The sequence below is a fragment of the Salmo salar genome, chromosome ssa02 (assembly GCF_905237065.1).
Source record: "Salmo salar chromosome ssa02, Ssal_v3.1, whole genome shotgun sequence".
NCBI lineage: Eukaryota > Metazoa > Chordata > Actinopteri > Salmoniformes > Salmonidae > Salmo > Salmo salar.
This window is the reverse complement of record NC_059443.1, coordinates 31,681,406-31,709,024: the sequence shown is the minus strand read 5'-3', so window position 1 is coordinate 31,709,024 and position 27,619 is coordinate 31,681,406. Positions and strand designations below refer to the sequence as shown.

At 42.4% G+C, this 27,619-nt stretch overlaps 1 protein-coding gene across 2 annotated transcripts; it reads left to right on the top strand.

Moving 5' to 3' along the window:
• The first annotated feature begins 4,759 nt into the window (after positions 1 to 4,759).
• LOC106579984 (NLR family CARD domain-containing protein 3) lies at positions 4,760 to 27,445 on the top strand. Of its 2 annotated transcripts, XM_014160479.2 has the most exons (11): positions 4,769 to 5,130; positions 15,166 to 15,288; positions 17,702 to 17,815; positions 19,834 to 19,950; positions 22,763 to 22,844; positions 23,152 to 23,380; positions 23,482 to 25,294; positions 25,388 to 25,561; positions 25,747 to 25,920; positions 26,003 to 26,049; positions 26,167 to 27,445. In XM_014160479.2, the coding sequence occupies exons 2-11, from the start codon at positions 15,209 to 15,211 to the stop codon at positions 26,724 to 26,726; spliced, it is 3,390 nt and encodes a 1,129-aa protein (XP_014015954.1). In that variant the 5' UTR covers positions 4,769 to 5,130; positions 15,166 to 15,208; the 3' UTR covers positions 26,727 to 27,445. The 2 variants fall into 2 exon arrangements, with proteins under 2 accessions (XP_045558284.1, XP_014015954.1); XM_045702328.1 differs by lacking the exon at positions 15,166 to 15,288 and having other exon boundaries at positions 4,760 to 5,130.
• The last annotated feature ends 174 nt before the right edge of the window (positions 27,446 to 27,619 follow it).

The following is a 27,619-nucleotide window of genomic DNA, read 5'->3' as shown; positions in this document are numbered from 1 at the left end:
GCATGAGTAGCACAATTTCTAACTATTTGCATTTGTTTTTACTTACACTTGTATGTTGACTTCTCCATTGATGTTGTTTTTAAGTTTTCGCAGACTTTTCTTAGATGATGTACAATCGTCGCAAATTGAATTATGGGGAGTTTCAGGCCCCGGAGTAAACATAATTATACACTCGCAAAGCCGACCAAAAACTGAGGGCTGAGGGGCTTACATTGCAAACTTCCCTTGCTTGGCTAATCATTTGGACCACCCACCAAGATGGCGACGAGGATTCCCGCAAAGGGCATAAGGTGAGGGTAAGTGGACGAGGGTGTGTCTTTTAAGTGTTTGGACCTCATCCCTACGTTGTCTCGTGCCGAGCTGCGCATGTGCAGGCTGTCAAATCAAAGGCATTCCTTTGATATAAAGTTGTTTTTGACAAAAATGAAAATGTGTCAGTTTGTCACTTTCACAAGGTTGGAGTAATAACAATTTAAATTGCTTAAGACATTGGCTAGAATCTAAGTTGTGTCCTTAGATTTTGAGAACTTACAACTAACAAAGAATTTTTCACTTCTCTCATTGACTTCTCAAACCCCCTGGTCTGTTTCGCAAGCGTTCCTTGAAGTCTCGCGATATTGCGCGTCTGGGTTTAGAAACTCTGTGCCATAACCATCAACTTCAATGGGGTAGAGAAGTCCCAAGGATTCCGGATAGCACGGACCCAACTGAATCTCAGCTAACATAGTAACTTTACAGAGCAATGAGGAAAAAGTCGGTGGTTGAGTACTTGTATTCCTTAAAAGTCTGTATTAAAAGAGGTGGCAGGTAGCCTAGTGGTTAGAGCATTGGGCCAGTAACCAAAAGGTTACTAGATTTGAATCCCCGAGCTGACAAGGTAAAAATCTGTCATTCTGCCCCTGAACAAGGCAGTTAACCCAGTGTTCCTAGGCTGTCATTGTAAATTAGAATTTGTTCTTAACTGACTTGCCTTGTTAAATAAAGGTAAAACAAATATATATATTTAAAAAGTTGGCATTTCAGCTCTTTACAAGAAATGTAACGACTGATCAATGTTGTTGCTATCAAATCCCGTGACCAATTATCAAAACTCAACCTCGCCTTGATATAAGAGAACGGAGTTGAGCGTTCCTCGACTAGCTTCAATGTGGCTGAGCCAAAGATATTCCAAATTCTGCAGAATTCTGCAAAAATATCCACCGTGTACAAAGTAAAACACAAAATAAAGCATGCAGAATTAGGCTGATTCTCGCTAATTATCAAAAGCCAGAAAAGAGCTGTTAAATTCTACAACCACAGGAAGCGATTCCCAAACCTTCAAAAAACAAAGCCATCACCCACAGAGAGATGAACCTCGAGAAGAGTCTGGTCTTGGGGCTCTGGTCACAAACACAAACAGACCGCACAGAGCCCCAGGACAGCAACACAATTAGACCAAACCAAATCATGAGAAAACAAAAAGATAATTACTTGACACATTGGAAAGAATTAACAAAAAAACTGAGCAAAGTAGAATGCTATTTGGCCCTAAACAGAGAGTACACAGTGGCAGAATACCTGACCACTGTGACTGACCCAAACTTAAGGAAAGCTTTGACTGCATCTCAGTGCTAGAGGCATCACTACAGACCCTGGTTCGATTCCAGGCTATATCACAACCGGCCGTGATTGGGAGTCCCATAGGGCGGCGCACAATTGACCCAGCGTTGTCCGGGTTAGGGTTTGGCCGGGGTAGACCATCATTGTAATTAAGAATTTGTTCTTAACTGACTTGCCTAGTTAAATAAAGGTTAAATAAAATAAAAAAATAAATGTACAGACTAGAGGTTGACCGATTATGATTTTTCAATGACGATACCGATACAGATTATTGGAGGACCAAAAAAAAGCCGATACCAATTAATCGGCCTATTTATTTATTTATTTGTAATAATGACAATTACAACAATACTGAATGAACACTTATTTTAACTTAATATAATACATAAATAAAATCTATTTAGCCTCAAATAAATAATGAAACATGTTCAATTTGGTTTAAATAATGCAAAAACAAAGTGTTGGAGAAGAAAGTAAAAGTGCAATATGTGCCATGTAAAAAAGCTAACGTTTAAGTTCCTTGCTCAGAACATGAGAACATATGAAAGCTGGTGGTTCCTTTTAACATGAGTCTTCAATATTCCCAGGTAAGAAGTTTTAGGTTGTAGTTATTATAGAAATTATAGGACTATTTCTCTCTATACGATTTGTATTTCATATACCTTTGACTATTGGATGTTCTTATAGGCACTTTAGTATTGCCAGTGTAACAGTATAGCTTCCGTCCCTCTCCTCGCTCCTACCTAGGCTCGAACCAGGAACACATCGACAACAGCCACCCTCGAAGCAGCGTTACCCATGTAGAGCAAGGGGAAAAACTACTCCAAGTCTCAGAGCGAGTGACGTTTGAAACGCTATTAGCGCGCACCCAGCTATCTAGCTAGCCATTTCACATCAGTTACACCAGCCTAATCTTGGGAGTTGACAGGCTTGAAGTCATAAACAGTGCAATGCATTGCGAAGGGCTGCTGGCAAACGCACTAAAGTGCTGTTTGAATGAACGCTTACAAGCCTGCTGCTGCCTACCACCGCTCAGTCAGACTGCTCTATCAAATCATAGACTTAATTATAATATAATAAACACACAGAAATACGAGCCTTAGGTCATTAATATGGTAGAATCCAGAAACTATCATCTCAAAAACAAAAAGTTTTTCCTGTCAGTGAAATACAGAACCGTTCCGTATTTCATCTAACGGGTGGCATCCCTAAGTCTAAATATTCCTGTTACATTGTGTAACCGATGTGAACTGGCTAGTTAGCGGTGGTGCGCGCTAATAGTGTTTCAATCGGTGACGTCACTCGCTCTGAGACTTGAAGTAGGGTTTCCCCTTGCGTTGCAAGGGCCGTGGCTTTTGTGGCGCGATGGGTAACGATGCTTCGTGGGGTGTCAGTTGTTGATGTGTGCAAGGGTCCCTGGTTCGAGCCCGGGTTGGGGCGAAGAGAGGGACGGAACCTACACTGTTACAATTGCACAACCTTCAATGTTAAGTCATAATTACTTAAAATTCTGGCAAATTAGTTCGCAACGAGCCAGGCGGCCCAAACTGTTGCATATACCCTGACTCTGCGTGCAATGAACGCAAAATGACACAATTTCACCTGGTTAATATTGCCTGCTAACCTGGATTTCTTTTAGATAAATATGCAGGTTTAAAAATGTATTGATTTAAGGAAAGGCATTGATGTTTATGGTTAGGTACAGTCGTGCAACGATTGTGCTTTTTTCGCAAATGCGCTTTTGTTAAATCATCCCCCGTTTGGCGAAGTCGGCTGTCTTTGTTAGGAAGAAATAGTCTTCACAGTTCGCAACGAGCCAGGCGGCCCAAACTGCTGCATATACCCTGACTGTTTGCAAGAGAAGTGACACATTTTCCCTAGTTAAAAGAAATTCATGTTAGCAGGCAATATTAGCTAAATATGCAGGTTTAAAAATATATACTTGTGTATTGATTTTAAGAAAGTCATTGATGTTTATGGTTGGAGCAACGTGTACCTAAGCGATTTTATGCAACGCAGGACAGGCTAGATAAACTAGTAATATCATCAACCATGTGTAGTTAACTAGTGATTATGATTGATTGATTGTTTTTTATAAGATAAGTTTAATGCTAGCTAGCAACTTACCTTGGCTTCTTACTGCATTCGTGTAACAGGCAGGCTCCTCGTGGAGTGCAATGTAAAGCAGGTGGTTAGAGCGTTGGACTAGTTAACCGTAAGGTTGCAAGATTGAATCCCCGAGCTGACAAGGTAAAAATCTGTCGTTCTGCCCCTGAACAAGGCAGTTAACCCACCGTTCCTTGGCTGTCATTGAAAATAAGAATGTGTTCTTCACTAACTTGCCTAGTTAAATAAAGGTCTAAAAAATATATTTTTTTAAATCGCCGTCCTAAAATACCGATTTCCAATTGTTATGAAAACTTGAAATAGGCCCTAATTAATCGGCCATTCCGATTAATCGGTCGACCTCTAGTACAGACTCAGTGAGCATAGCCTTGCTATTGAGAAAGGCCGCCGTAGGCAGACCTGGCTCTCAAGAGAAGACAGGCTAAGTGTACACTTCCCACAAAATGAGGTGGAAACTGAGCAGCACCTTCTGCAAAATGTATGACCATATTAGAGACACATATTTCCCTCAGATTACACAGATCCACAAAGAATTAGAAAACAAACCCATTTTGATAAACTCCCAAATCTACTGTGTGAAATACCAGTGTGCCATCACAGCAGCAAGATTTGTGACCTGTTGCCACAAGAAATGGGCAACCAGTTAAGAACAAATGCCATTGTAAATACAACCCATATTTATGTTTATTTATTTTCCATTTTGTACTTTAACTATTTGCTACAAAACTCTATATAGACATATGACATTTGAAATGCCTTTATTGTTTTGGAACTTCTGTGAATTTAATGTTTACTGTTAATTTGTATTGTTTATTATCTATTTCACTTGCTTTAGCAATGTTAACATGTGTTTCCCATGCCACTAAAGCTCTTAAATTGAATTGATATTGGCAATGAATGGATGAACGTATAACGCCACACACAGCAGACTGTCGACCAATGGCGTTCACGTTGTCATGCTGGTCACGCAATCCCTTCTCAACGTCAGGGTATGCGTCGAGAAACATGCCTATTTTCCTCGACAGTACGTAATGTCACGATTCCAAAGCTATATAAAGATAGTAAATTACGTATCTCACATCTTGGAAAACATTCGTAATTCTGTACTTCTTGTTGGCGAAATTCATGCTAATGTTGACTTTTTGAGCTAGTTCTCAATTGACTCCCATTCACTCCTTAAAGGAGAGCTCTCCTTGGCCCAGAGGCACCCACAATGCACCATGCGGCTCATTGACATGGGATGGGGCAGGTTTTCAATGAGAGTTTCCCATCTCCTCAAAAATATCTCTGGCTGAGCTAGAGCGAAACAAAAAATAAAAGTGAAACTACAATGTTGAAGCCCAGAGGGGGAGAGGACAGATACAAGAAGATTTCGGCAACAAAGCTCCTTCAAAAACAGGACTGGTGAGCTTAATCTTATTAATTTATATAATACTAGCAAATCCGTTATTATTATGGGACACTTTGAATAGTCTAGATGAGAACAGTTAAATTAGCTGCTGTTTGAAAGTTTTAATACAATTGTATTGAACGTTTCCAAGATGGCGTAACAGTCAGACGTCTTTGTCCTGTCGTGTCCCTTGTACATATCTTTTTACATCTTTTTCTTCGCATATCTTTGAAAAATATTTTCTTAAACCTCCATTTCTAAATACTCTCCTGCAACCCGCCTCACCCAATGTGGCGTGGATCTGTTTTTATTTATTATTATTATTATTTATTTTTTTCTAAAGTATTTCTATTTACTTCGGATCTGGAATATCTGAACTGAAGTTAGTCAGCTAACTACCTACCAGCTATCAGTCAGCAAACCATTGCTAGCGGTCATCAGCTAACCTTTAGCTCGGAAAGCTCTCGCCAGTTCGAACAACGTGACTCAAACCAGAGCATAACGGAATTATTATTATTATTATTATTTTATATATATTTTTTTTCCCCATATCCCGGATTCCTACTGCAAACTCTGAACATTTTCATCTGGATCTTCGCAACTAGCTAACCGCAATCCCGGGTGACTACTCCTGGCTAGCGTTTCCATACCGGAGCAAGCACCAATTAGCCTGAAGCTAGCTCGGCCAGGGCTCCTGTGCTACCACCGAAGCCCACTAATGGGCTACAATATCCGGACCCCTTCTACTGCCGGTACGGGGCACGGAACCCCGCCGATCCTCTACGACTGGAATACCGACATAATCTGCCCGAGGATTCCAACAGGCCCCTCAGGCGCGATGTCCGCTGAAGGCCCATTCTGCTAACCGGCCTGCTAGCTATCTAGAGCTACTTGGAACCCTACTAATTCCACGACTGGTCTATCAACGTCACCGCACGAAGAGGCAAAAACAGACTTACTTCCATCGTGACGTCCCCAAAGGCTAGCTTGCTAGCCCCGGTCTGCTAACTGCTAGCTTGCCTGCCTCGGTCTGCGAACTGCTAGCTTGCCAGCCCCGGTCTGCTAATTGCTAGCTTGTTTAGCTCCGGCCTACTAACTGTTAGCATCGGCCTGCTAACTGTCTGAATCGCCGTGTCCCCAGTCAGCCCAACCAATCACTGGACCCATATGTTCACTTGGCTACGCATGCCTCTCTCTAATATCAATATGCCTCGTCCATTACTGTCCTGGTTAGTGATTACTGTCTTATTTCACTGTAGAGCCTCTAGCCCTGCTCAATATGCCTTAACCAACCATGTTGTTCCACCTCCTACATATGCAATGACATCACCTGGTTTAAACGTCTCTAGAGACGATATCTCTCTCATCATTACTCAATGCCTAGGTTTACCTCCAATGTACTCACATCCTACCTTACCTTTGTCTGTACACTATGCCTTGAATCTATGCTATCGTGCCCAGAAACCTGCTCCTTTTACTCTCTGTTCCGAACGTGCTAGACGGCCAGTTCGTATAGCCTTTAGCCGTACCCTTATCCTACTTCTCCTCTGTTCCTCTGGTGATGTGGAGATTAATCCAGGTCCTGCAGTGCCTAGCTCCACTCCCCAGGTGCTCTCATTTGTTGACTTCTGTAACCATAAAAGCCTTGGTTTCATGCATGTTAACATTAGAAGCCTACTCCCTAAGTTTGTTTTACTCACTGCTTTAGCACACTCTGCCAACCCAGATGTCTTAGCCGTGTCTGAATCCTGGCTTAGGAAAACCACCAAAAACCCTGAAATCTCCATCGCTAACTATAACATTTTCCGCCAAGATAGAACTGCCAAAGGGGGCGGTGTTGCAATCTACTGTAAAGATAGCCTGCAGAGTTCTGTATTACTATCCAAGTCTGTACCCAAACAATTTGAGCTTCTACTTCTAAAAATTCACCTTTCCAGAAACAAGTCTCTCACTGTTACCGCTTGCTATAGAGCTCCCTCTGCCCCCAGCTGTGCCCTCGATACCATATGTGAATTGATTGCCCCCCATCTATCTTCTGAGCTCGTGCTACTAGGTGACCTAAACTGGGACATGCTTAATACCCCGGCCATCCTACAATCTAAGCTTGATGCCCTCAATTTCACACAAATTATCAATGAACCTACCAGGTACAACCCCAAATCCGTAAACACGGGTACCCTCATAGATGTCATCCTAACTAACTCACCCTCCAAATACACCTCTGCTGTTTTCAATCAAGATCTCAGCGATCACTGCCTCATTGCTTGCATCTGTAATGGGTCTGGGACCCACCCCTCATCACTGTCAAACGCTCCCTAAAACACTTCTGCGAGCAGGCCTTTCTAATCGACCTGGCCGGGGTATCCTGGAATGACATTGACCCCATCCCGTCAGTAGATGATGCCTGGCTATTCTTTAAAAGTGCCTTCCTGAACCAAGGAATAGATATAGTCCTTGGTTCACTCCCTTGATCAGCACAAAAACATCCTGTGGCGTTCTGCATTAGCATCGAATAGCCCCCGTGATATGCAACTTTTCAGGGAAGTTAGGAACAAATATACACAGGCAGTTAGAAAAGCTAAGGCTAGCTTTTTCAAACAGAAATTTGCATCCTGTAGTACTAACTCTAAAAAGTTCTGGGACACTAAAGTCCATGGAGAGTAAGAGCACCTCCTCCCAGCTGCTCACTGCTCTGAGGCTAGGAAACACTGTTCCCACCGATAAATCCACTATAATTGAGAATTTCAATAAGCATTTCTCTACGGCTGGCCATGCTTTCCACCTGGCTACCCTTACCCCGGTCAACTGCCCGACACCCTCCACAGTAACCCGCCAAAGCCCCCACCATTTCTCCTTCACCCAAATCCAGATAGCTGATGTTCTGAAAGAGCTGCAAAATCTGGACCAATACAAATCAGCCGGGCTAGACAATCTGGACCCTCTCTTTCTAAAATTATCTGCTGAAATTGTTGCAACCCCTATTACTAGCCTGTTCAACCTCTCTTTCGTATCGTCTGAGATTCCCAAAGATTGGAAAGCTGCCGCGATCATCCCCCTCTTCAAAGGGGGTGACACTCTAGACCCAAACTGCTACAGACCTATATCTATCCTACCCTGTCTTTCTAAGGTCTTCGAAAGCCAAGTTAACAACCCGATTACCGGCCATTTTGAATCCCACCGTACCTTCTCCGCTATGCAATCTGGTTTTAGAGCTGGTCATGGGTGCACCTCAGCCACACTCAAGGTCCTAAACGACATCATAACCGCCATCGATAAGAGACATTACTGTGTAGCTGTATTCATCGACCTGGCCAAGGCTTTCGATTTTTCATCAATATTTTTCATAGCTGTCTATTTACTACCACAAACCGATGCTGGCACTAAGATCGCACTCAATGAGCTGGATAAAACCATAAGAAAACAGGAAAACCATAATCCAGAGGCGGCACTCCTAGTGGCCGGGGACTTTAATGCAGGGAAAATTAAATCAGTTTTACCAGAATGTTAAATGTGCAACCAGAGGCAAAAAAACTCTAGACCACTTTTACTCCACACTCAAAGACCCGCACAAAGCTCTCCCTCTCCCTCCAATTGGCAAATCTGACCATAATTCTATCCTCCTGATTCCCGCATACAAGCAAAAACTAAAGCAGGAAGCACTAATGACTCGTCAGATGAAACAGATTCTAAGATACAGGACTGTTTTGCTAGCACAAACTGGAATATGTTTAGGAATTCTTCCAATGGCATTGAGGAGTACACCACATCAGTCACTGGCTTCATCAATAAGTGCATCGATGACGTCTTCCCCACAGTGACTGTACGTACATACCCCAACCAGAAGCCATGGATTACAGGCAACATCCACACTGAGCTAAAGGGTAGAGCTGCCGCTTTCAAGGAGCGGGACTCTAACCCGGAAGCTTATAAGAAATCCCACTATGCCCTCCAACGAACCATCAAACAGGCAAAGCATCAATACAGGACTAAGATTGAATCGTACTACACCGGCTCCGACATGTGGCAGGGCTCGCAAACTGTTACAGACTACAAAGGGAAACCATCCACGAGCTGCCCAGTGACACAAGCCTACTAGACGAGCTAAATTACTTCTATGCTCGCTTCGAGGCAAGCAACACTGAAGCATGCATGAGAGCATCAGCTGTTCCGGACGACTGTGATCACGCTGTCTGTAGCCGATGTGAGTAAGACCTTTAACCTCTATGGGCTAGGTGGGACGCAAGCGTCCCACCCGTGGTGCACTCCATCAACAGCAGGTGCATTTCAAGAGCGGCAAATTTGAATCCAAATAAATGTCAAAATTCAAATTTTTCAAACATACAACTATTTTACACCCTTTGAAAGATAAACATCTCCTTAATCTAACCACGTTTTACGATTTCAAAAAGGTTTTACGGCGAAAGCATAAATTTAGAGTATGTTAGGACAGTACATTTACAAGAGTTGTGTGTAATGTTGTGCCAATTCAAAGACAGGCGTCACCAAAACCATAAAATCAGCTAAAATTATGCACTAACCTTTTACAATCTCCAACAGATGACACTCCTAGGACATTGTGTTAGACAATGCATGCATTTTTAGTTCTATCAAGTTCATATTTATATCCAAAAACAGCGTTTTACTGTGGCGTTGATGTTCAGGAAATCGTTTCCCTCCAATAACCGGCATTCAAGTCAGCACCACAAATTAAATAATTAAAATGAGAAAACATTGGTCAAATATTATATTGTCATTTAAAGAATTATAGATTTACATCTCTTGAACGCAATCAACTTGCCAGATTTAAAAATAACCTTACTGGGAAATCACACTTTGCAATAATCTGAGCACTGCGCCCAGAAAAATACGCGTTGCGATACAGACTAGCCGCCATGTTGGGGAGATCTAAAATCGAAAATACTATGTAAATAATCCATTACCTTTGATTCTCTTCATCAGATGTCACTTCCAGGTATCACAGGTCCATAACGAATGTAGTTTTGTTCAAAAAAGCTCATCATTTATGTCCAAAAATCTCCGTCTTGTTAGCACATGATCTAAGCCCGCCGGACTTCACTTCATGAACGAGGGGAAAAAAATATATTTACGTTCGTTCAAACATGTCAAACGTTGTATAGCATAAATCATTAGGGCCTTTTTTAACCAGAACATGAATAATATTCAAGGTGGACGAATGCATTCTCTTTTATAACGTATTGGAACGAGGGTACCCAACATGAACTCGCGCGCCAGGTGTCTAATGGGCCATCATCGTTCCATGGCTCTTGTTCGGTCAGATCTCCCTCCAGAAGACTCAAAACACTTTGTAAAGGCTGGTGACATCTAGTGGAAGCAATAGGAAGTGCCAAAATATTCCTCAGCCCCTGTGTTTTTCAATGGCATAGGTTTAAAGGTAATACAACACATCAGGTATCCACTTCCTGTCAGAAAATGTCTCAGGGTTTTGCCTGCCAAATGAGTTATGTTATACTCACAGACACCATTCAAACAGTTTTAGAAACTTTAGGGTGTTTTCTATCCATATATAATAAGTATATGCATATTCTAGTTACTGGGTAGGATTAGTAACCAGATTAAATCGGGTACATTTTTTTATCCAGCCGTGCAAATACTGCCCCCTAGCCCTAACAGGTTAAACAGGTCAACATTCACAACGCTGCAGGGCCAGACAGATTACCAGGATGTGTACTCCGAGCTTGAGCTGACCAACTGGCTAGTGTCTTCACTGACATTTTCAATCTGTCCCTGAGTCTGTAATACCAACATGTTTCAAGCAGACCACCATAGTCCCTGTGCCCAATAACACTAAGGTAACCTGCCTAAATTACTACCGACCCATAGCAGTCACGTCTGTAGCCATGAAGTGCTTTGAAAAGCTGGTCATGGCTCACATCAACAACATTATCCCAGAAACCCTAGACCCACTCCAATTTGCATACCGCCCCAACGGATCCACAGATGATGCAATCTCTATTGCACCCCACACTGCCCTTTCCCACCTGGACAAAAGGAACACTTATGTGAGAATGCTATTCATTGATTTTAACTCTAACTCTACACCATAGTGCCCTCAAAGCTCATCACTAAGCTAAGGACCCTGGGACTAAACACCTCCCTCTGCAACTGGATCCTGGACTTCCTGACAGGCCATCCCCAGGTGGTAAGGATAGGTAACAACACATCTGCCACGCTGATCCTCAACACGGGGGCCCCTCAGCGGTGCATCTCCAACACCATCATTAAGTTTTCCGACAACACAACAGTGACCACCGACAACGCAACAGTGACCACCGACAACGATGAGACAGCCTATAGGGAGGAGGCCAGAGACCTGGTCTTGTGGTGCCAGGATAACAACCTCTCCCTCAATGTGATCAAGACAAAGGAGATGATTGTGGACTACAGGAAAAGGAGGACCGAGCACGTCCCCATTCTCATCGATGGGGCTGTAGTGGAGCAGGTTGAGTGCTTCCTTGGTGTTCACATCACCAACAAACTATCATGGTCCAAACACACCAAGACAGTCGTGAAGAGGGCACGACAAAGCCTATTCCCCCTCAGGAGACTGAAAAGATTTGGTATGGGTCCTCAGATCCTCAAAGTTATACAGCTGCACCATTGAGAGCATCCTGACTGGTTGCATCACTGCCTGGTATAGCAACTGCTCGGCCTCCGACCGCAAGGCACTACAGAGGGTAGTGCGTACGGCCCAGTACATCACTGGGGCCCAGCTTCCTGCTATCCAGGACCTCTATACCAGGCGGTGTCAGAGGAAGGCCCTAAAAATTGTCAAAGACTCCAGCCACCCTAGTCATAGACTGTTCTCTCTGCTACCGCACGCAAGTCGTACCGGAGAGCCAAGTCCAGGTCCAAAAGGCTTCCTGACAACTTCTACCCCCAAGCCATAAGACTCCTGAACAGCAAATCAAATGGCTACCCAGACTATTTGCATTGTCCCCCCTACCCCCTTTTTTTACGCTGCTGCTACTTTCTGTTTGTTATTATCTATGCATAGTCACTTAAACTCAACCTACATTTACATATTACCTCATTTACCTCGACTAACCTGTGCCCCTGCACATTGACTCTGTACCAGTACCACCTGTATATAGCCTCGCTACTGTTATTTTACTCTAGCTCTTAAATTATTTGTTATTTTTATTTTAGTTTTTACTTATCTATTTTTACACATTTTTCTTAACTGCATTGTTGGTTAAGTGCTTGTAAGTAAGCATTTCACAGGTCTACACCTGTTGTATTCGGAGCATGTGACAAATACAATTTGATTTGAAATCAACCTAAAAACTGTGATCTAACCCACCATTTGTGAATGCATTGACTAAATTAAATTGTGAAAGGCTAGAAATCACCAGCAACACACATTATGAGATTGTAAATGATACACTAAGCATGAATTTCCACTTTAATATTCTACCAATTGGATTATGGAATTTTAACATTATGATTCTCATATATTATAGTTGATGGCTCTTTCATTATACTTGTGTCATGACATTGATGATTATAGCACATTTCCTGTAAAATACATAGGACTACATGTAAAATGCATGAATGAATGGGTACTTTGAGTAAAGGAAATTGTGGCTTTGACTTGCAAACATTGTTGTGCAAATCTCTCTTCACCCACCATCAACACCTACATCTCAGCAATCCTCATCCATGCCATTGACCTTATGATTTTGTCTATGTTTTCTATAATCATTCTCAGCAAATAAATGAGGTAAAATTACAACGCTCCCCCCACACCATTATTTTCCTTTTTGAAATGTTTAATTAGCCTACAAATTGTCAGTGCCTTATTTTCATGTACAGAACTGTACCTAGAATACAAGGGTTGGATTTGCACTAAACAATTTCATGTCAGAAAAATCATGTTGAAAATCTGGTTTACGGTTAGCCTCATACATTATCTCCTGGTATCATTTTTTTATTGAGAACATATAGCTAGCTCATCAATATGCAAATGATGTGAGTTTAGCTATTCTCTGCTTCAGATGTACAATGACATGGAGCACATTGACTGCACATGCCCATTAGACCAGTAATTCTATCATACTGTAGGCCTATGGCTGCATTGGTGATGCATGCCATTATGATAAGCTGCAAAATGGGTTCACTTCAGCTGATATCCTGAGACAGTGACAATCAAATAAAACAGATTGGAGAGCTCACAACTGGACAAAAGGTCATGTTCATTTGAGAAAGCAACACAGAAACACAGACAAATTAGAAACAGATCCCCTGTTTTCAATTGTGATTTGATTAATTAACATTGACACTAGTTTATCTTGAATAATGTTAACACTTAAAACAAGCTTAAACACTTCACATCAATGAATCAACATTGGAGGAATCAACATATAATTTCAAAATGTACTAATAGCCCAACTTGTTTCTAAATGTTAGACATCTTAGTAAATAGGCTATTATTAATAAAGCATAATTTCGGGTGAACAAAGTCCATACCAAAGGTGGCCAACCTTGCACCACTCCCTGATCTACTGGGTGAGCATGCTTCTATTCCAGCCCAGCAATAATATACATTATTATCAACTCATTAGGTTTGATAAATTAAATCAGATGTGTTAGTGCTGGGCTAGAACAGAAGCCTGCACCTCCAGGATTAGGATTGCCCTGCTACATTTGTAATATGTTTGTAGCCTACATTGTGTGTGACTTTTAACTGTATTGTTATATACAACATTTGCTAACATAAGTACACATACATACAAGGATGTGCCAGCAGTCTCTTAGGACATTCACTGGGACCTCTTCATCTGCAGACAGCTCTCCATATCTGAGGACAGACAGCACAAAGGAACAGGCTTCATTTTATTACAATTAGACAGCCCTGACTTATCTCTCTGTCTGGCTACATAGTTTTCCTCTCTAGGGACTAGAACTGGAGAATCTTTCCATGTCATCCCATGACCTGCCCTAACTAACTAGCACACGTACTCCCTTTTCTGACAGTGCGCAATTGGCCCAGTGTCGTCCAGGTTAGGATTTGGCCAGAGTAGGTCATCATTGTAAATAAGAATTTGTTCTTAACTGACTTGACTAGTTAAATACCAAAAATGTAAAAACGCTTCTCGAGTTGCACAGTGGTCACTAGAGATCCTGGAGTCCAGGCTCTGTCGCAGCCGGCCGCGACCGGGAGACCCATGGGGCGGCGGCACAATTGGCCCAGCGTCGTCCGGGTTAGGGGAGGGATTGGCCAGCAGGGATGTTCCTGTCCCATCGCACACTAGCGACTCCTGTGGCGGTCCGGGCGCAATGCATGGTGACACGGTCGCCAGGTGTACGGTGTTTCCCCCAACACATATTGGTGCGGCTGGCTTCCAGGTTAAGCGGGCATTGTGTCAAGAAGCAGTGCGGCTTGGCTGGGTTGTGTTTCGGAGGACGCATGGCTCTCGACCTTCGCCTCTCCCGAGTCCGTACGGGAGTTGCAGTGATGGGACAAGACTGTAACTACCAATTGGAGAGAAAAAGGGGTAAAAAAAATGTATAAACAAAAACAGCTGGAGCTGTTATTTACAAATGCATTTTGGTTTTTGATTTAGAATTATAGATAGGCCTAACTCAAGATAACAAGCTAATATGTAGTTAGCTAGCTGATGATTTTTCACTTAGCTATAGTATGTAAAGTTGGCTAGCTAGCTAGCGGCTCATTAGCCTACACACAGTGGCCTGCTGTAGCTAGCTAGCTAATAATACATTGTATTTACTTACTTACTTAAAGAGGTTCACGCCAACTCCCATGAAGTGGTCAATCATTTGGAGCAAAGCATTGTCAAGCGGAGGCACCGCCTCTGCTCGAAATGTACCGAGCTTGCCAGATCAGGATCTTGCAAGCTCCGTACGTACGAGGCAAATTCCTATTCAAGCCCACAGTATTTTGTTGTAGACAAAATACTTTCGCTTTCAGAATTGTCTGAGGTTTTGTCTAGGCAGAACAGCTCAGCATATCACCCAATCAAAACCACCCAAACCTCTTGATTCAACAGAAATCTGGAGTCACTACAAGTATTTGGGGGAACTGCCTCTAAAATGAGTCACTCTGTGGGGAGAGAGGAGGGGGCCATGGCCCCTAAAATGAGTCCCTCTGGGGAACTAGACAAGGAAGCTGGGTGAGTGAAATAATGGTTCTTTGTTTCTGTATATCTGTCAGTGTGTCATTCTGCTGATTTTAAGAGTGTGTTTGTAAATTCAAAGCTTTATCAGATTGTCCATTCATCAGAGTGCTCCGAGAGCGAAACATTCAGAGCACACACTGCACGATCTTGCCGAGGAGTAGGGTTGATCAGAGCGTTCTGACCTCACAACAGTAGTCAAGCATCCAAGCTAACTGGCTTAAGTTGGCTAGCTACTTCCAGACACAAATGAGAGAACACCTCACTCTGACCATTTTACTCGCCCTAACAGAGCTGGTTAGGCTGTTTTCATGTTATCTAGAGCGTTGGTGACTAACTGCTTTAAAGCTAATTTCCTGCAATTCTACATATTTTGACATGCTTAGGCTTGTGACCACAGGTCAGGTGAATTCAGGTTGCTTTGAACATTAAATTAACCCCAAAAAAGTGAGAAGGTTGGAAGCAGGGATCGATTCCAGTTCTCAGATGGAAAGTTGGATGCGACACGTGCCGGGAGCATTACCACTACACCACGGCTCTGCACAGGAAATACTAATATTAATGGTTGATGGCAGTGGGTAACCAAATCATAGATTGCGGTCTCCTTGTCAATAGGTTGCTTAAGGTAAAGACAAAAACATTTTGAAACTCTTTAAAATAGGGCTGGAAGAAATTCCTGCTTGCGCCTCAGGAGGGTTGGCCACCCCTGATCTAATGTTTCCCAAGTGCTGGGTGTTTGAAAAAGTTCTTATAACAATTAATTTCTCAAAATCACCCAACCTTCAAGAAAAATGTGTTTTTATTTTACTAGGCAAGTCAGTTAAGAATACATTCTTATTTTCAATGATGGCCTAGGAACAGTGGGTTAACTGCCTTGTTCAGAGGCAGAACGACAGATTTTTACCTTGTCAGCTCAGGGATTCGATTTTGCAACATTTTGGTTACTAGTCCAACGCTCTAACCACTAGGCTACCTGCCGCCCCACAAATAACAAATGTCAATATTCTAGCCTGCTAGTTGAAGATCCTTGCCAGTTTCTTACTCTACACAGACAAAATATGATGCGTTTATGAGTTGAGTCCCCCTACTATCTCTGCCTAGCATGTACACAATACTAAAAAGTTCTATTTGAGGCCTGGAGCATTCAATGTCCAATGCTTATTTGTATGACTTATTGAAAACTGCCCATAATTCATTTTCAAGGACACAAGTAGGCATATCAGATTTCAAATATGTGACTATGCTGACAAAATTGGTAAGAAATTGAATCATAAAATAAGTGTGGAGAATATCAGCAGTGTACTTGCCTACAAGAACCCTAATTACAGTATAGTTTAGCCCATTGTTAAGAATGAGAATTATTCCACTGATCAGACTAAATGAAGTAAATATACTGAACAAAAATATAAACGCAACATGTAAAGTGTTGGTCCCATGTTTCATGAGCTGAAATAAAAGATCCCAGAAATGTTCAATTTGCACAAAAAGCTTATTTCTCTCAAATGATGTGCACAAATTTGTTCACATCCCTGTTAGTGAGCAGTTCTCCTTTGCCAAGTTAATACATCCACCTGACAGGTGTGGCATATCAAGAAGCTGATTAAACGGCATGATCATTACACAGGTGCACCTTGTGTTGGGGACAATATACATTTTGTTGCCGACGTTTACTGACAACGGTGATATTCAACGGGTGTTGTCCGTTCGTAAATTTATCAGTTATTCTGCACTCTGGCACACTCAGGCAAGAGTGCTCTTAAATCGGAGTAGATAGCCAGAGTGAATTTACCAACGCACCCTAAATTACATTCATTATCATCAGAATAGCTGATAGAGAAGGTCTGTTTCTGTTACGTTGAAGCCCAATCCAGCAGAAGAGACCAGACTCGAAGAGGGTTGATGGAAAATAAACATCTCTGCTGATATAGGGTGTTTCACATCCTCTTCCTTTTTCTACAGGAAATTTAGTAAAGTGTTGTAAAATGTACAGAGAACAGAGATAGACAGAGGACACTAGTGCCCAAAAGCCAGTTTTAGCATGGGCAGCGTCCAAGACTTTCAGCATTTCGAAGTAGTCAACAAGGAAGGATCCCATGATTCCATCCACGTCATCAGGAGGGGTTAGGCAATGAATTACACTCGAGAACAAATATTCCATAACTTCAGGTGATAGTAAATCACAAACTTTGGCTTTATATCTGTTCAAACAACACACTCCAGGTGGCAGTATGCACCGTTTCAGTTTGTTTTCCAATTCATAGAAGTTGTAGAAGAAAATTGACTACTTCAAAATGGAGATGGCCTCAATGGCACTGCCCTTGCTCTCACATACACCATAATGAGACAGATACAATGATGTGATGTCTATGACAGAGAATCAACTCCAACACTGACTGTATGCTTTTGACAGGATCCAGCAAGAGAGACCAGACTCACCTGGACCTAGCTGTGTGTCCCTGAAGTGTGACGAGTCAATGGGTCATCCAATAGACTTCAGGAGGGGAGACTATTCTATTGGAAAAAGGTGAGACAGGTAATAGCTTCTACCAGTGGAGCGTCCGGAAAATGGCGGAAGTGGATGTTCTGTTTGAGTCAGTCGTGGAGATGAGTAAGAAGAATTGGACTACAGTGGCGAATACCAAAGGAAATAAGAGAGGTCAAGTGGTAGTGGAATTAGTAAAGGTGGTCTAGAGTTTTTTTCCCCCCTCTGGTAGCACATTTAACATGCTCATAGAAAAACTGATTTAAGTTTCCCTGCATTAAAGTCCCCGGCCACTAGGAGCGCCGCCTCTGGACGAGTGTTTTCCTGTTTGCTTATGGCGGTATACAGCTCATTGAGTGCGGTCTTAGTGCCAGCATCGGTCTGTGGTGGTATATAGACAGCTACGAAAAATACAGATAAACTCTCTGTTCGGGTGTCTGGAGTAAATCCCTCTCGTCCGATTCATTAAAGAGAAATTCTTTCTCCAGTTCAAGGTGGGTAATCGCTGTTCTGATTTCTAGAAGCTATTTTCGGTCATAAGACACGGTGGCAGAAACATTATGTACAAAATAAGTTACAAATAATGCCAAAAAAACATGCACAATTGGTTACGGGATTGTAAAACGGCAGCCATGTCCTTCGGCACCAAGCCTAGTTCTGATTTGTTTTTGGTTGGAGTAAGGTTTTTGGATCAAGGTTGTTACCTGTTTGTAGTCTATTAAAATCAGAGAAAATAAGCATCATTGTGAGTGCCGCTGAGTTTTTTTTGGGACTCAGGGATTTTACTGCAGAGGGATTACAAGGAATCCTGTCAATGAATACTCCATCATTACAGGTACCTGAGCCGGTTTAGGGACATTATTCTTTATTTAACCTTTATTTAACTAGGCATGTCAGTTAAAAACAAATTCTTATTTACAATGACAGCCTAGGAACTGTTGCTTAACTGCCTTGTTCAGGTGCAGAACAGATTTTTACCTTGTCAGCTCAGGGATTTGATCTAGCAATCTTTTGGTTACTGGTCCAACACTAACCACTAGGCTACCTGCTACCACTGAACTGAACTGTGACTGAAGGAGTGGGATAGTCTTTTTTTTATTGTTTTTAAAAACAATTATTATTAATATTGTATTCTGCATTGTTGGGAAGGGCCCATAACCATTTCACTGTTAGTCTACACCTGTTGTTTTTACGAAGCATGTGACAATTAAAAACTGATTTCATTTAATAACTCATGAACTCAGTTGAAGCAAATCAGCACTGCATTTCTGTTTTGTAAGCAGTAGTGTAGTTTGAGGGTTCTTTTAGATGGTGGATGGATGACTCTGTGTTGACAAACACTGGATGGAGACCAATTCCTATTTAACAAATTTCATGATTAACAACAATTAACAAACAACTGACCAATCAGAATAGAGCAAAGTAGTTGCTAGGTGATAATCAATTACTATTACAATTCCAAACAACTGATTCACCAAATTTAACAGTGACTTATAAAACAATAAGATCCCACATAAAATAATCCTATAGTAGTAGGGTAGCAGGCATCCTTGTGGTTAGAGAGGCGAGCCTAAATGGGTTGCCAGTTAGAATCTCGGGTCCGACAGGAAAGATCTGTTGGGAAGTGAGCTGGTAATCAGAGGGTTGCTGGTATAAAATCCTAGATGCTATTGCATACCGTTGTGCCCTTGAGCAAGGCACTTAACCCCCCCACAACAACATCTCCCCTAACGCCTACTGTGGCAGCCCCCTGCACATTTCCAAAACCTGTATATGTATACATGTCTTTCAAATTTAGTTTGGACCTTGTGTGCGATTGACCAATAAAGAAATCTTAATCATACCCCTTGTCCTGGGACCAAATCCGACCATAGAATGGCTATAACTAAGTACCCACAGGTAGATGCTGATATGTAAGTTATAGACATGTGCACGGGTAGTGGATACAGATTTTACCTAAAGATTGCTATGGCACATTTGGTTGTAAAAGGCCCTTAGTGTGTATACTATAACAAGAGGCCCCACTTAAAAATCATATTTTTTGTCACTTCTTCTGAAAGGGTCCAGCAGGAGAGACCAGACTCACCTGTACCCAGTTGTGTGTCTTTGAAGAGTGACATGTCAATGGATCCTCCATACAACTTCAGAAAGGAACCGTTTTCTACTGAACAAATGAGGTGAGAACAAACAGCAGGTCTCCTGTTTCATTCTACACTGAACAAAAATATAAACGCAACATGCTACAATTTCAAAGATTTTACTGAGTTAGACTTATAAGGAAATCGGTTCATTTGAAATAAATTCATTAGGCCCTAATCTATGGATTTCACATGACTGGGAATACAGAATCCCCCCCCAAAAAGTAGGGGTGTGGATAAAAAAAACCTGTCAGTATCTGGTGTGACCACCATTTGCCCCTTGCAGTGCGACACATCTCCTTTGCATAGTTGATCAGGCTGTTGATTGTGGCCTGTGGAATGTTGTCCCACTCCTCTTCAATGGCTGTGCGAAGTTGCTAGATATTGGTGGGAACTGGTGCACGCTGTCGTACACGTTGATCCAGAGCATCGCAAGCATGCAGGCCATTGTCGTGAAGTTGGTACCATTAATGCGATGACGATTGTTTAATTATTACGATGATTCAATTACTCATGTAACAATTAACTCATTAGCAATCTTGGGGCACCACGGAAAAAGTTTAACGAGTTACCGTTTCCCGAATTAACTCTAAAGATATAAATATATCGTTTTACCAGTCATCCATTAATTATTATTACCTCATCAGTCTCATTCTGAACGTCATTGACTTCAAATCTGCACCAACCCTAGTCTCCATGATGAATCAGCAATACACACATTGGCTTAATTATTTCTTTACTAAGTAACTAAATAATCACACAGACTTACATAAACACACACACAGGACTAATGCAATGGAAAGTCTTACCCGATATGCCGGCTTGTTACACAATGAAGGGGGGGGGGGCGGGAGAAGAAGAGACAAAGGAATTCAGCTATCGTACATACAGTTGAATAATACGCTCATCGTAAATATGGATATTTAGCACCCTAACAATCGCTCATTCGGATTTAGAAATGCAACACATATTTACGCTTGTATGTCTTTGTCGTCTCGCTCTGTTGAAAACGCCCGATCAGTCTATGGAGTCAGTCGACAGAATCTCTGGTTGTCCACCAGAGGTCACCATGTCCTTTGTAGTTGTAGTAGGTTGGTCTCAGAGTACCACGCGGTGTTCAGCGGGCCTCGTCCTTCACTCTGTTTGTTTAGAATATATACCCTAGAGATACCTATAGTGGTGAGAGGAAATTGTTCTTTGTCTCTCGTCTTCGGGTCGAGTTTCCTAGGCTTACAGTGCATAAACAGCTGCAGACTGAATGTTCCTGTGTAGTCTTCTTCGAGAGTTTCAGAGGGTCTCCACGTTTTCTGGTCTGGTAGAGATTTTCGTCTTCTCTGTTGAAAGTTTCAGAGTTTATAACCACTTCGTACCTTTCAGCTCGCGCTGTCGGTCACACTGGTCTAATGTAGAGTCGAACCATTTTACACGTCCGGCTTACCGTCCGTATACTGGTCTGTAGAAATTCCAACCATTTCAACGTGTGGTTGGTCCTCACATTCTCTGGTCTAATGTCAATTTCGTTAGCAGTTCTTTTATGCCCTTGCCTTGGAAGGCGGTTTCATCACGTTGCCACAAGGTCTGTGCTCGCATGGGCGAGGTTACTGACTGGGTAAAACTTTATATGAAAAACAATTCTCCCATTTAGAGGCTAAAATCATATTTCATCTTCTCACAAATAGCTTCATATTTAATCACATAAGTTCCACAACATTTAGATGATCTGAAGCCTATGATCCTCACCCAAGAGGAAAAGTCATGACACCATGGAAGAACTGAGACATTTTCAGCTTCCAGGAATTGTGTACAGGTCCTTGTGACATGGGGCCGTGCATTATTATGCTGAAACATGAGGTGATGGCGGAGGATGAATGGCACAACAATGAGCCTCAGGGTCTCGTCATGGTATCTCTGTACATTAAAATTGCCATTGATAAAATGCGATTGTGTTCGTTGTCCATACATGAACCCCTCCACCACCATGGGGCACTCTGTTCACAACTTTGACATCAGCAAACCACTCGCCCACATGGCGCCAGACATGTTGTGTGCCATCTGCCCGGTGCAGTTGAAACGAGGATTCGTCCATGAAGGGCACACCTCTCCAGCATGCCAATGGTCATCGAAGATGAGCATTTGCCCACTGAAGTCGGTTATCACTCCGAACTGCAGTCAGGTCAAGACCCTAGTAAGAATGACAAGCACGCAGATAAGCTTCCCTAAGACGGTTTCTGACAGTTTGTGCAGAAATTCTTAGGTTGTGCAGACCCATAGTTTCATCTTCTGTCTGGGTGGCTGGTCTCAGATGATGTGGAGGCCCTGGGCTGGCGTGGTTACACGTGGTCTGCGGATGTGAGGCTATTTCAACGTACTGCCAAATTCTCTAAATCAACATTGGAGGCAGCTTATAGTAGAGAAATGAACATTCAACAGCTCATTCTTGTAGTCAGCATGCCAATTGCATGCTCCCTCAACTTGAGACATCTGTGTCATTGTGTTCTGACAAAACTGCACATTATAGAGTGGCCTTTTATTGTCCCCAGCACAAGGTGTACCTGTGTAATGATCATGCTGTTTAATCAGATTCTTGATATGCCCCACCTGTCAGGTGGATGGATTATATTGGCAAAGGAGAAATGCTCACTAACAGGAATGTAAGCAAATTTGTGCACCGAATTTGAGAGAAATAAGCTTTTTGTGCATATGGAAAAATTCTGTGATCTTTTATTTCAGCTCATGAAACATGGGACCAACACTTTACATGTTACATTTTATATATTTGTCAGTATAGATAGAAAGCACCTAGTGACTAGCCTGTCTGAACATTTTGAAAATGTTTTTTTTCCCCCTGAAGCCACAGAGCACAACAGAGATCAGAGATTCCCAGTGGTCAGTCTTCCCAGAGTCATCCAACAGACCTGTCTTGCATTTTCAAGGTGAGCTGGGCTCATTCTGCCGGTTATGTTGCAAAACCTTTCTTAAACTGAAGCAAACAGAACAAAAACGGGGAGGGACCTACCTGAATTTGTCCAATAGAAACATCTCGCTTTGCTCTGTTTGCGTCCGTTTGTTTCTTAAACAGTTTCAGTAATGAATACACCGCTGGCTCATATGCAAAGTAACAGTAATTTGCATGAAGTGCCAACAAGTGAGTAGTATGATACTAATGGTATCAAAACAAAAAGCAAAAACTAAAGAATAACATTTGTTCCATTTTGATATCCTTTTCATTCTTTCTCTAAGCTACTTGAACACAAAATCATTACCTTTGTGAAGAGTGAGTTGAAGACGTTTCAGAGGATTCTTAATCCAGATCTCCCAGAATGCTTTGAGAGCCAGAGGGAGGGTGAGGAGAAAGTGGACGCTGAAGAGAAGAAGCAGGAGAAGAGTGCCAAAGAGGGGGCTCTGAAGATCACACTGCACATCCTGAGAGGCATAAACCAGAAGGGACTTGCTAACACACTTGAGAAAAGTAAAAACTCTCTGCCTTTAGTCATCAATGCCTCATTTATTCAATAAAAGCTATGATATAAAGGCTACTGATTTTAATCTGAATATTTTCTGAATTATCAGGTTATTTAGGCGAGCTTGCTGTGTGCCAAAGCAAACTCAAATCCAATCTGAAGAGGAGATACGAATGTGTTTTTGAGGGGATAGCAAAGCAAGGAAACCCAACACTTCTCAATAAGATCTACACAGAGCTCTACATCACAGAGGGTGGAAGTGGAGAGGTTAATAGAGAACATGAGGTGCGACAGATTGAGACAGCATCCAGAAGACAAGTAACACAAGAGAGATCAATCAAATGCAATGATATCTTTGAGCCCTTACCTGAACAAGACAAACCTATCAGAACTGTGTTGACAAAGGGAATCGCTGGTGTTGGAAAAACAGTCTCTGCTCAGAAGTTCATTCTGGACTGGGCTGAAGGAAAAGCCAATCAGGATATCCAGTTGATATTTTCACTCCCATTTCGGGAGCTGAATGTGAGGAAGGGGAAAACATACAGCTTGATTGAACTTCTCAATCACTTCTTCATAGAAACAAAAGAGTCAGGAATCTCAGACTTTGGAAAGTACAAAGTTCTGTTTGTCTTAGATGGTCTGGATGAGTGTCGACTTCCTCTAGATTTCCAAAACAACGAGAGCTTGAGTGATGTCACAGTGTCAACTTCAGTGGACATGCTGCTGACAAACCTCATCAAGGGGAATCTCCTTCCCTCTGCTCTCCTCTGGATAACCTCCCGGCCTGCAGCAGCCAATCGCATCTCTCCCGAGTGTGTTGACCAGGTGACAGAGATACGAGGGTTCAATGACCCACAGAAGGAGGACTACTTTAGGAAGAGAATCAGTAATAAGAACCTGGCCAGCAGAATCATTTCACACATTAAGTTGTCAAGGAGCCTTTACATCATGTGCCACATACCAGTCTTCAGTTGGATTTCAGCAACGGTTCTTGAGAGACTGTTGAGTGAAGCAGAGAGTGGAGAGATGCCCAAAACTCTAACTCAAATGTACGAACACTTCCTGATCTTCAACATACTGATAAAAAAACAAAAGTATCCAGGGGAACCACAGAAAGCTGAAAGAGATTCACAGATGAAAATCGATAAAGAGATAATTTTGAAACTGGGGAAGCTGGCCTTTGAACAGCTGGAAAAAGGCAATCTGATCTTCTATGAGGAAGACCTGGGAGAGTGTGGCATTGGTGTCAAAGAAGCCTCCGTGTACTCAGGAGTGTGTACACAGATCTTCAGAGAGGAGTGTGGGCTGTACCAAGACAAGGTGTACTGCTTTGTGCATCTGAGCATTCAGGAGTTTCTGGCAGCGTTATATGTGTTTCTCACATTCATTAACAACAGTGTGAATCTAATGGCTGAACAGGAAACCAACACCAGAAAGCATCAGACATCGAAATACACAACTGAAACCATCCTACACAAGAGTGCAGTCGACAAGGCCTTACAGAGTGAGAATGGTCACCTGGACCTGTTCCTCCGCTTCCTTCTGGGCCTCTCACTGGAATCCAACCAGACTCTCCTACGGGGCCTACTGACAAAGACAGAAAGATGTTCACAGACCAATGAGGAAACAGTTGAGTACATCAAGCAAAAGATCAGGGAGAATCCTTCTGCAGAGAGATGTATCAATCTTTTCCACTGTCTGAATGAGCTGAATGACCATTCTCTAGTGGATGAGATCCAAAGCTACTTGAGCTCAGGAAGTCTAGCTAGAGAAGAACTTTCACCTGCACAGTGGTCAGCTCTAGTCTTTGTGTTGCTGACTTCAGAGGAGGACCTGGATGTGTTTGAGCTGAATAAATATTCCAGTTCTGAGGAAGGTCTTCTGAGGCTTCTGCCAGTGGTCAAAGCCTCCAGAAGAGCTGTGTGAGTGTACCTAAACCCTCATTAGACACCAAACATTTTAAAAGGGGAAATTACCTTAAATTAACGTATTATTGATCATTGATTCTTCTTCAGGCTGAAAGGATGTAACCTCACAGAGAAATGCTGTGGAGCATTGGCCTTAGCACTCAGCTCCAACTCATCAGTCCTGAAAGAGCTCGACCTGAGTGACAATGACCTGCAGGATTCAGGAGTGAAGCTGCTCTCTACTGGACTGGAGAGTCCACACTGTAGACTGGAGACACTGAAGTCAGTACTGTCAGGATGTGATGTATAAGATATTCCAAAATTACAATTTAACATTTGTTATTGGTGTCCACCATGGATGTTAAAAGTGTTAAAATGTCTCTCTGCTTTAATATAATGTGACTCCGTGTTTGAAATGAAAAACAAAAAGGTACCCATTTCTGAAAGTGAAATTCCTCTTTCTGCAGGTTGTCATTCTGTGGAGTCACAGAGGAAGGCTGTGCTTCTCTGGCTTCAGCTCTGAAGTCAAACCCCTCACACCTGAGAGAGCTGGACCTGAGCTATAATCACCCAGGGGAATCAGGAGTGGAACTGCTCTCTAGTGGACTGGAGGATCCACAAACTAAACTGGAGACACTCAGGTAGAAATACAGATTCAAACAAATTGTGTGGTTTACTGCACTTCTCACACTTAAATTACTGTGTTCTTCTACTTTCCTACAGTGTGGACCATGATGCAGAGTGCTGGTTAAAATCTGGCCTGAAGAAATGTAAGTTTTGATGGCACTCCTGAAGGCTGCTTATCTAATAACCTTAACATTTGAATAAAACAAACTGTCTTCTCATACTATAGTTGTTGATTTGCAATTCATTTTGTCCTCCATCAGATGCCTGTCAGGTCACACTGGACCCAAACACAGCACACAAACATCTCTTTCTGTCTGAGGGAAACAAGAAGGTGACATGGGTGGAAGAGGAGCAACCATATCCTCATCACCCAGCGAGATTTGATCACTGGTCACAGGTGCTGTGTAGAGAGGGCCTGTCTGGGCGCTGCTACTGGGAGGTAGAGTGGAGTGGGCCTGAGACTCATGTAGGTTTGACCTATGGAGGAATCGGCAGGAAAGGAGAGGGTTATGATTGTGGGCTAAGATACAATGACAAGTCCTGGAGTCTGCGCTGCTCTGATAACACTTTTGTTGCCTATCATAATACTAGCAGCACTGCCATACCTGCTCCCTCCTCCGGCTCCCACAGAGTAGGAGTGTATCTGGACTGGCCAGCCGGCACATTGTCCTTCTACAGCGTCTCTTCTGACACCCTGACCCACATTCACACGTTCCAAAACACATTCACTGAGCCCCTCTTCCCAGGGTTTAGACTTTGGAATCATGACACCTCAGTTGCCCTTGGCTTGCTCAATAAGAAATGTGGTGGCCATGACTGAAGCCAAACAAGTTGTCTTGGGGGTGTGGTTTAATGTATGTGTGTACGTCTGTGTTCGCACGTGGCAAGCATTTGTACATTCACTCTGCCAAAACAGTACACAGTCACTCGCCCTTCTAGATAACTTGAAGTAGTCTAACCAGGTCTTGTGTCTTGAAGTCACTTAGGCTAGCAAGTACTAGCCAACTTATTTCTCCAATTAGCTTCAGTTGGCCAACTTCTTTCTCCAATTAGCTTCAGCTGGCTGGTGTGCGACCATGGCAAAGTTGGTTTGACTTTGGATAGCCTATCTCTGGAGCTAGTTAGGGACGTCAATTTATTACATTACGATTGGGTCACATGTAGCTGCACTCCGAATTGATGATTACTTGGGTGCTGCCAGCTGTGGGCAGGATTGAAATAAACCCAACATAAGGAAAACTGTTACGGTACCCTTCATAATTATCTCGCAAATCTCTGTTTTGGACGAAACTGACTTCATGACAAATGTTCTTATTTACACTTTGTAGAAAATTTTGAAGCTAAAATAAATGTTTCTGACTAATATTGATGCCACATAGGCTGTTTTATACCAGAGATGTTGTTTAATGCCTTAAATTGCTCTTTAAGCTTAAACTTATGATTGTCTTTCCAGTTCAATAGTCAATATACTGTAATTGTTTTAATCTCAATATCAGAATTGTTATGTTTGTTGTTTAATAAACATTGTTACACTTCTCAGATTAGATGAGTTTATTAGTCACATGCACAGTTTATTTCTCTTGGAAGCTTTGATCGTCTCCACGGCAGCCCCGTTAATGAGGATGGGGGCGTGCCCAGCCTGGTTCCACCTGAAGTCCACAATCAACTCCTTTGTTTTGCTGATGTTGTGGGAGAGATTGTTTACCTAGGTCT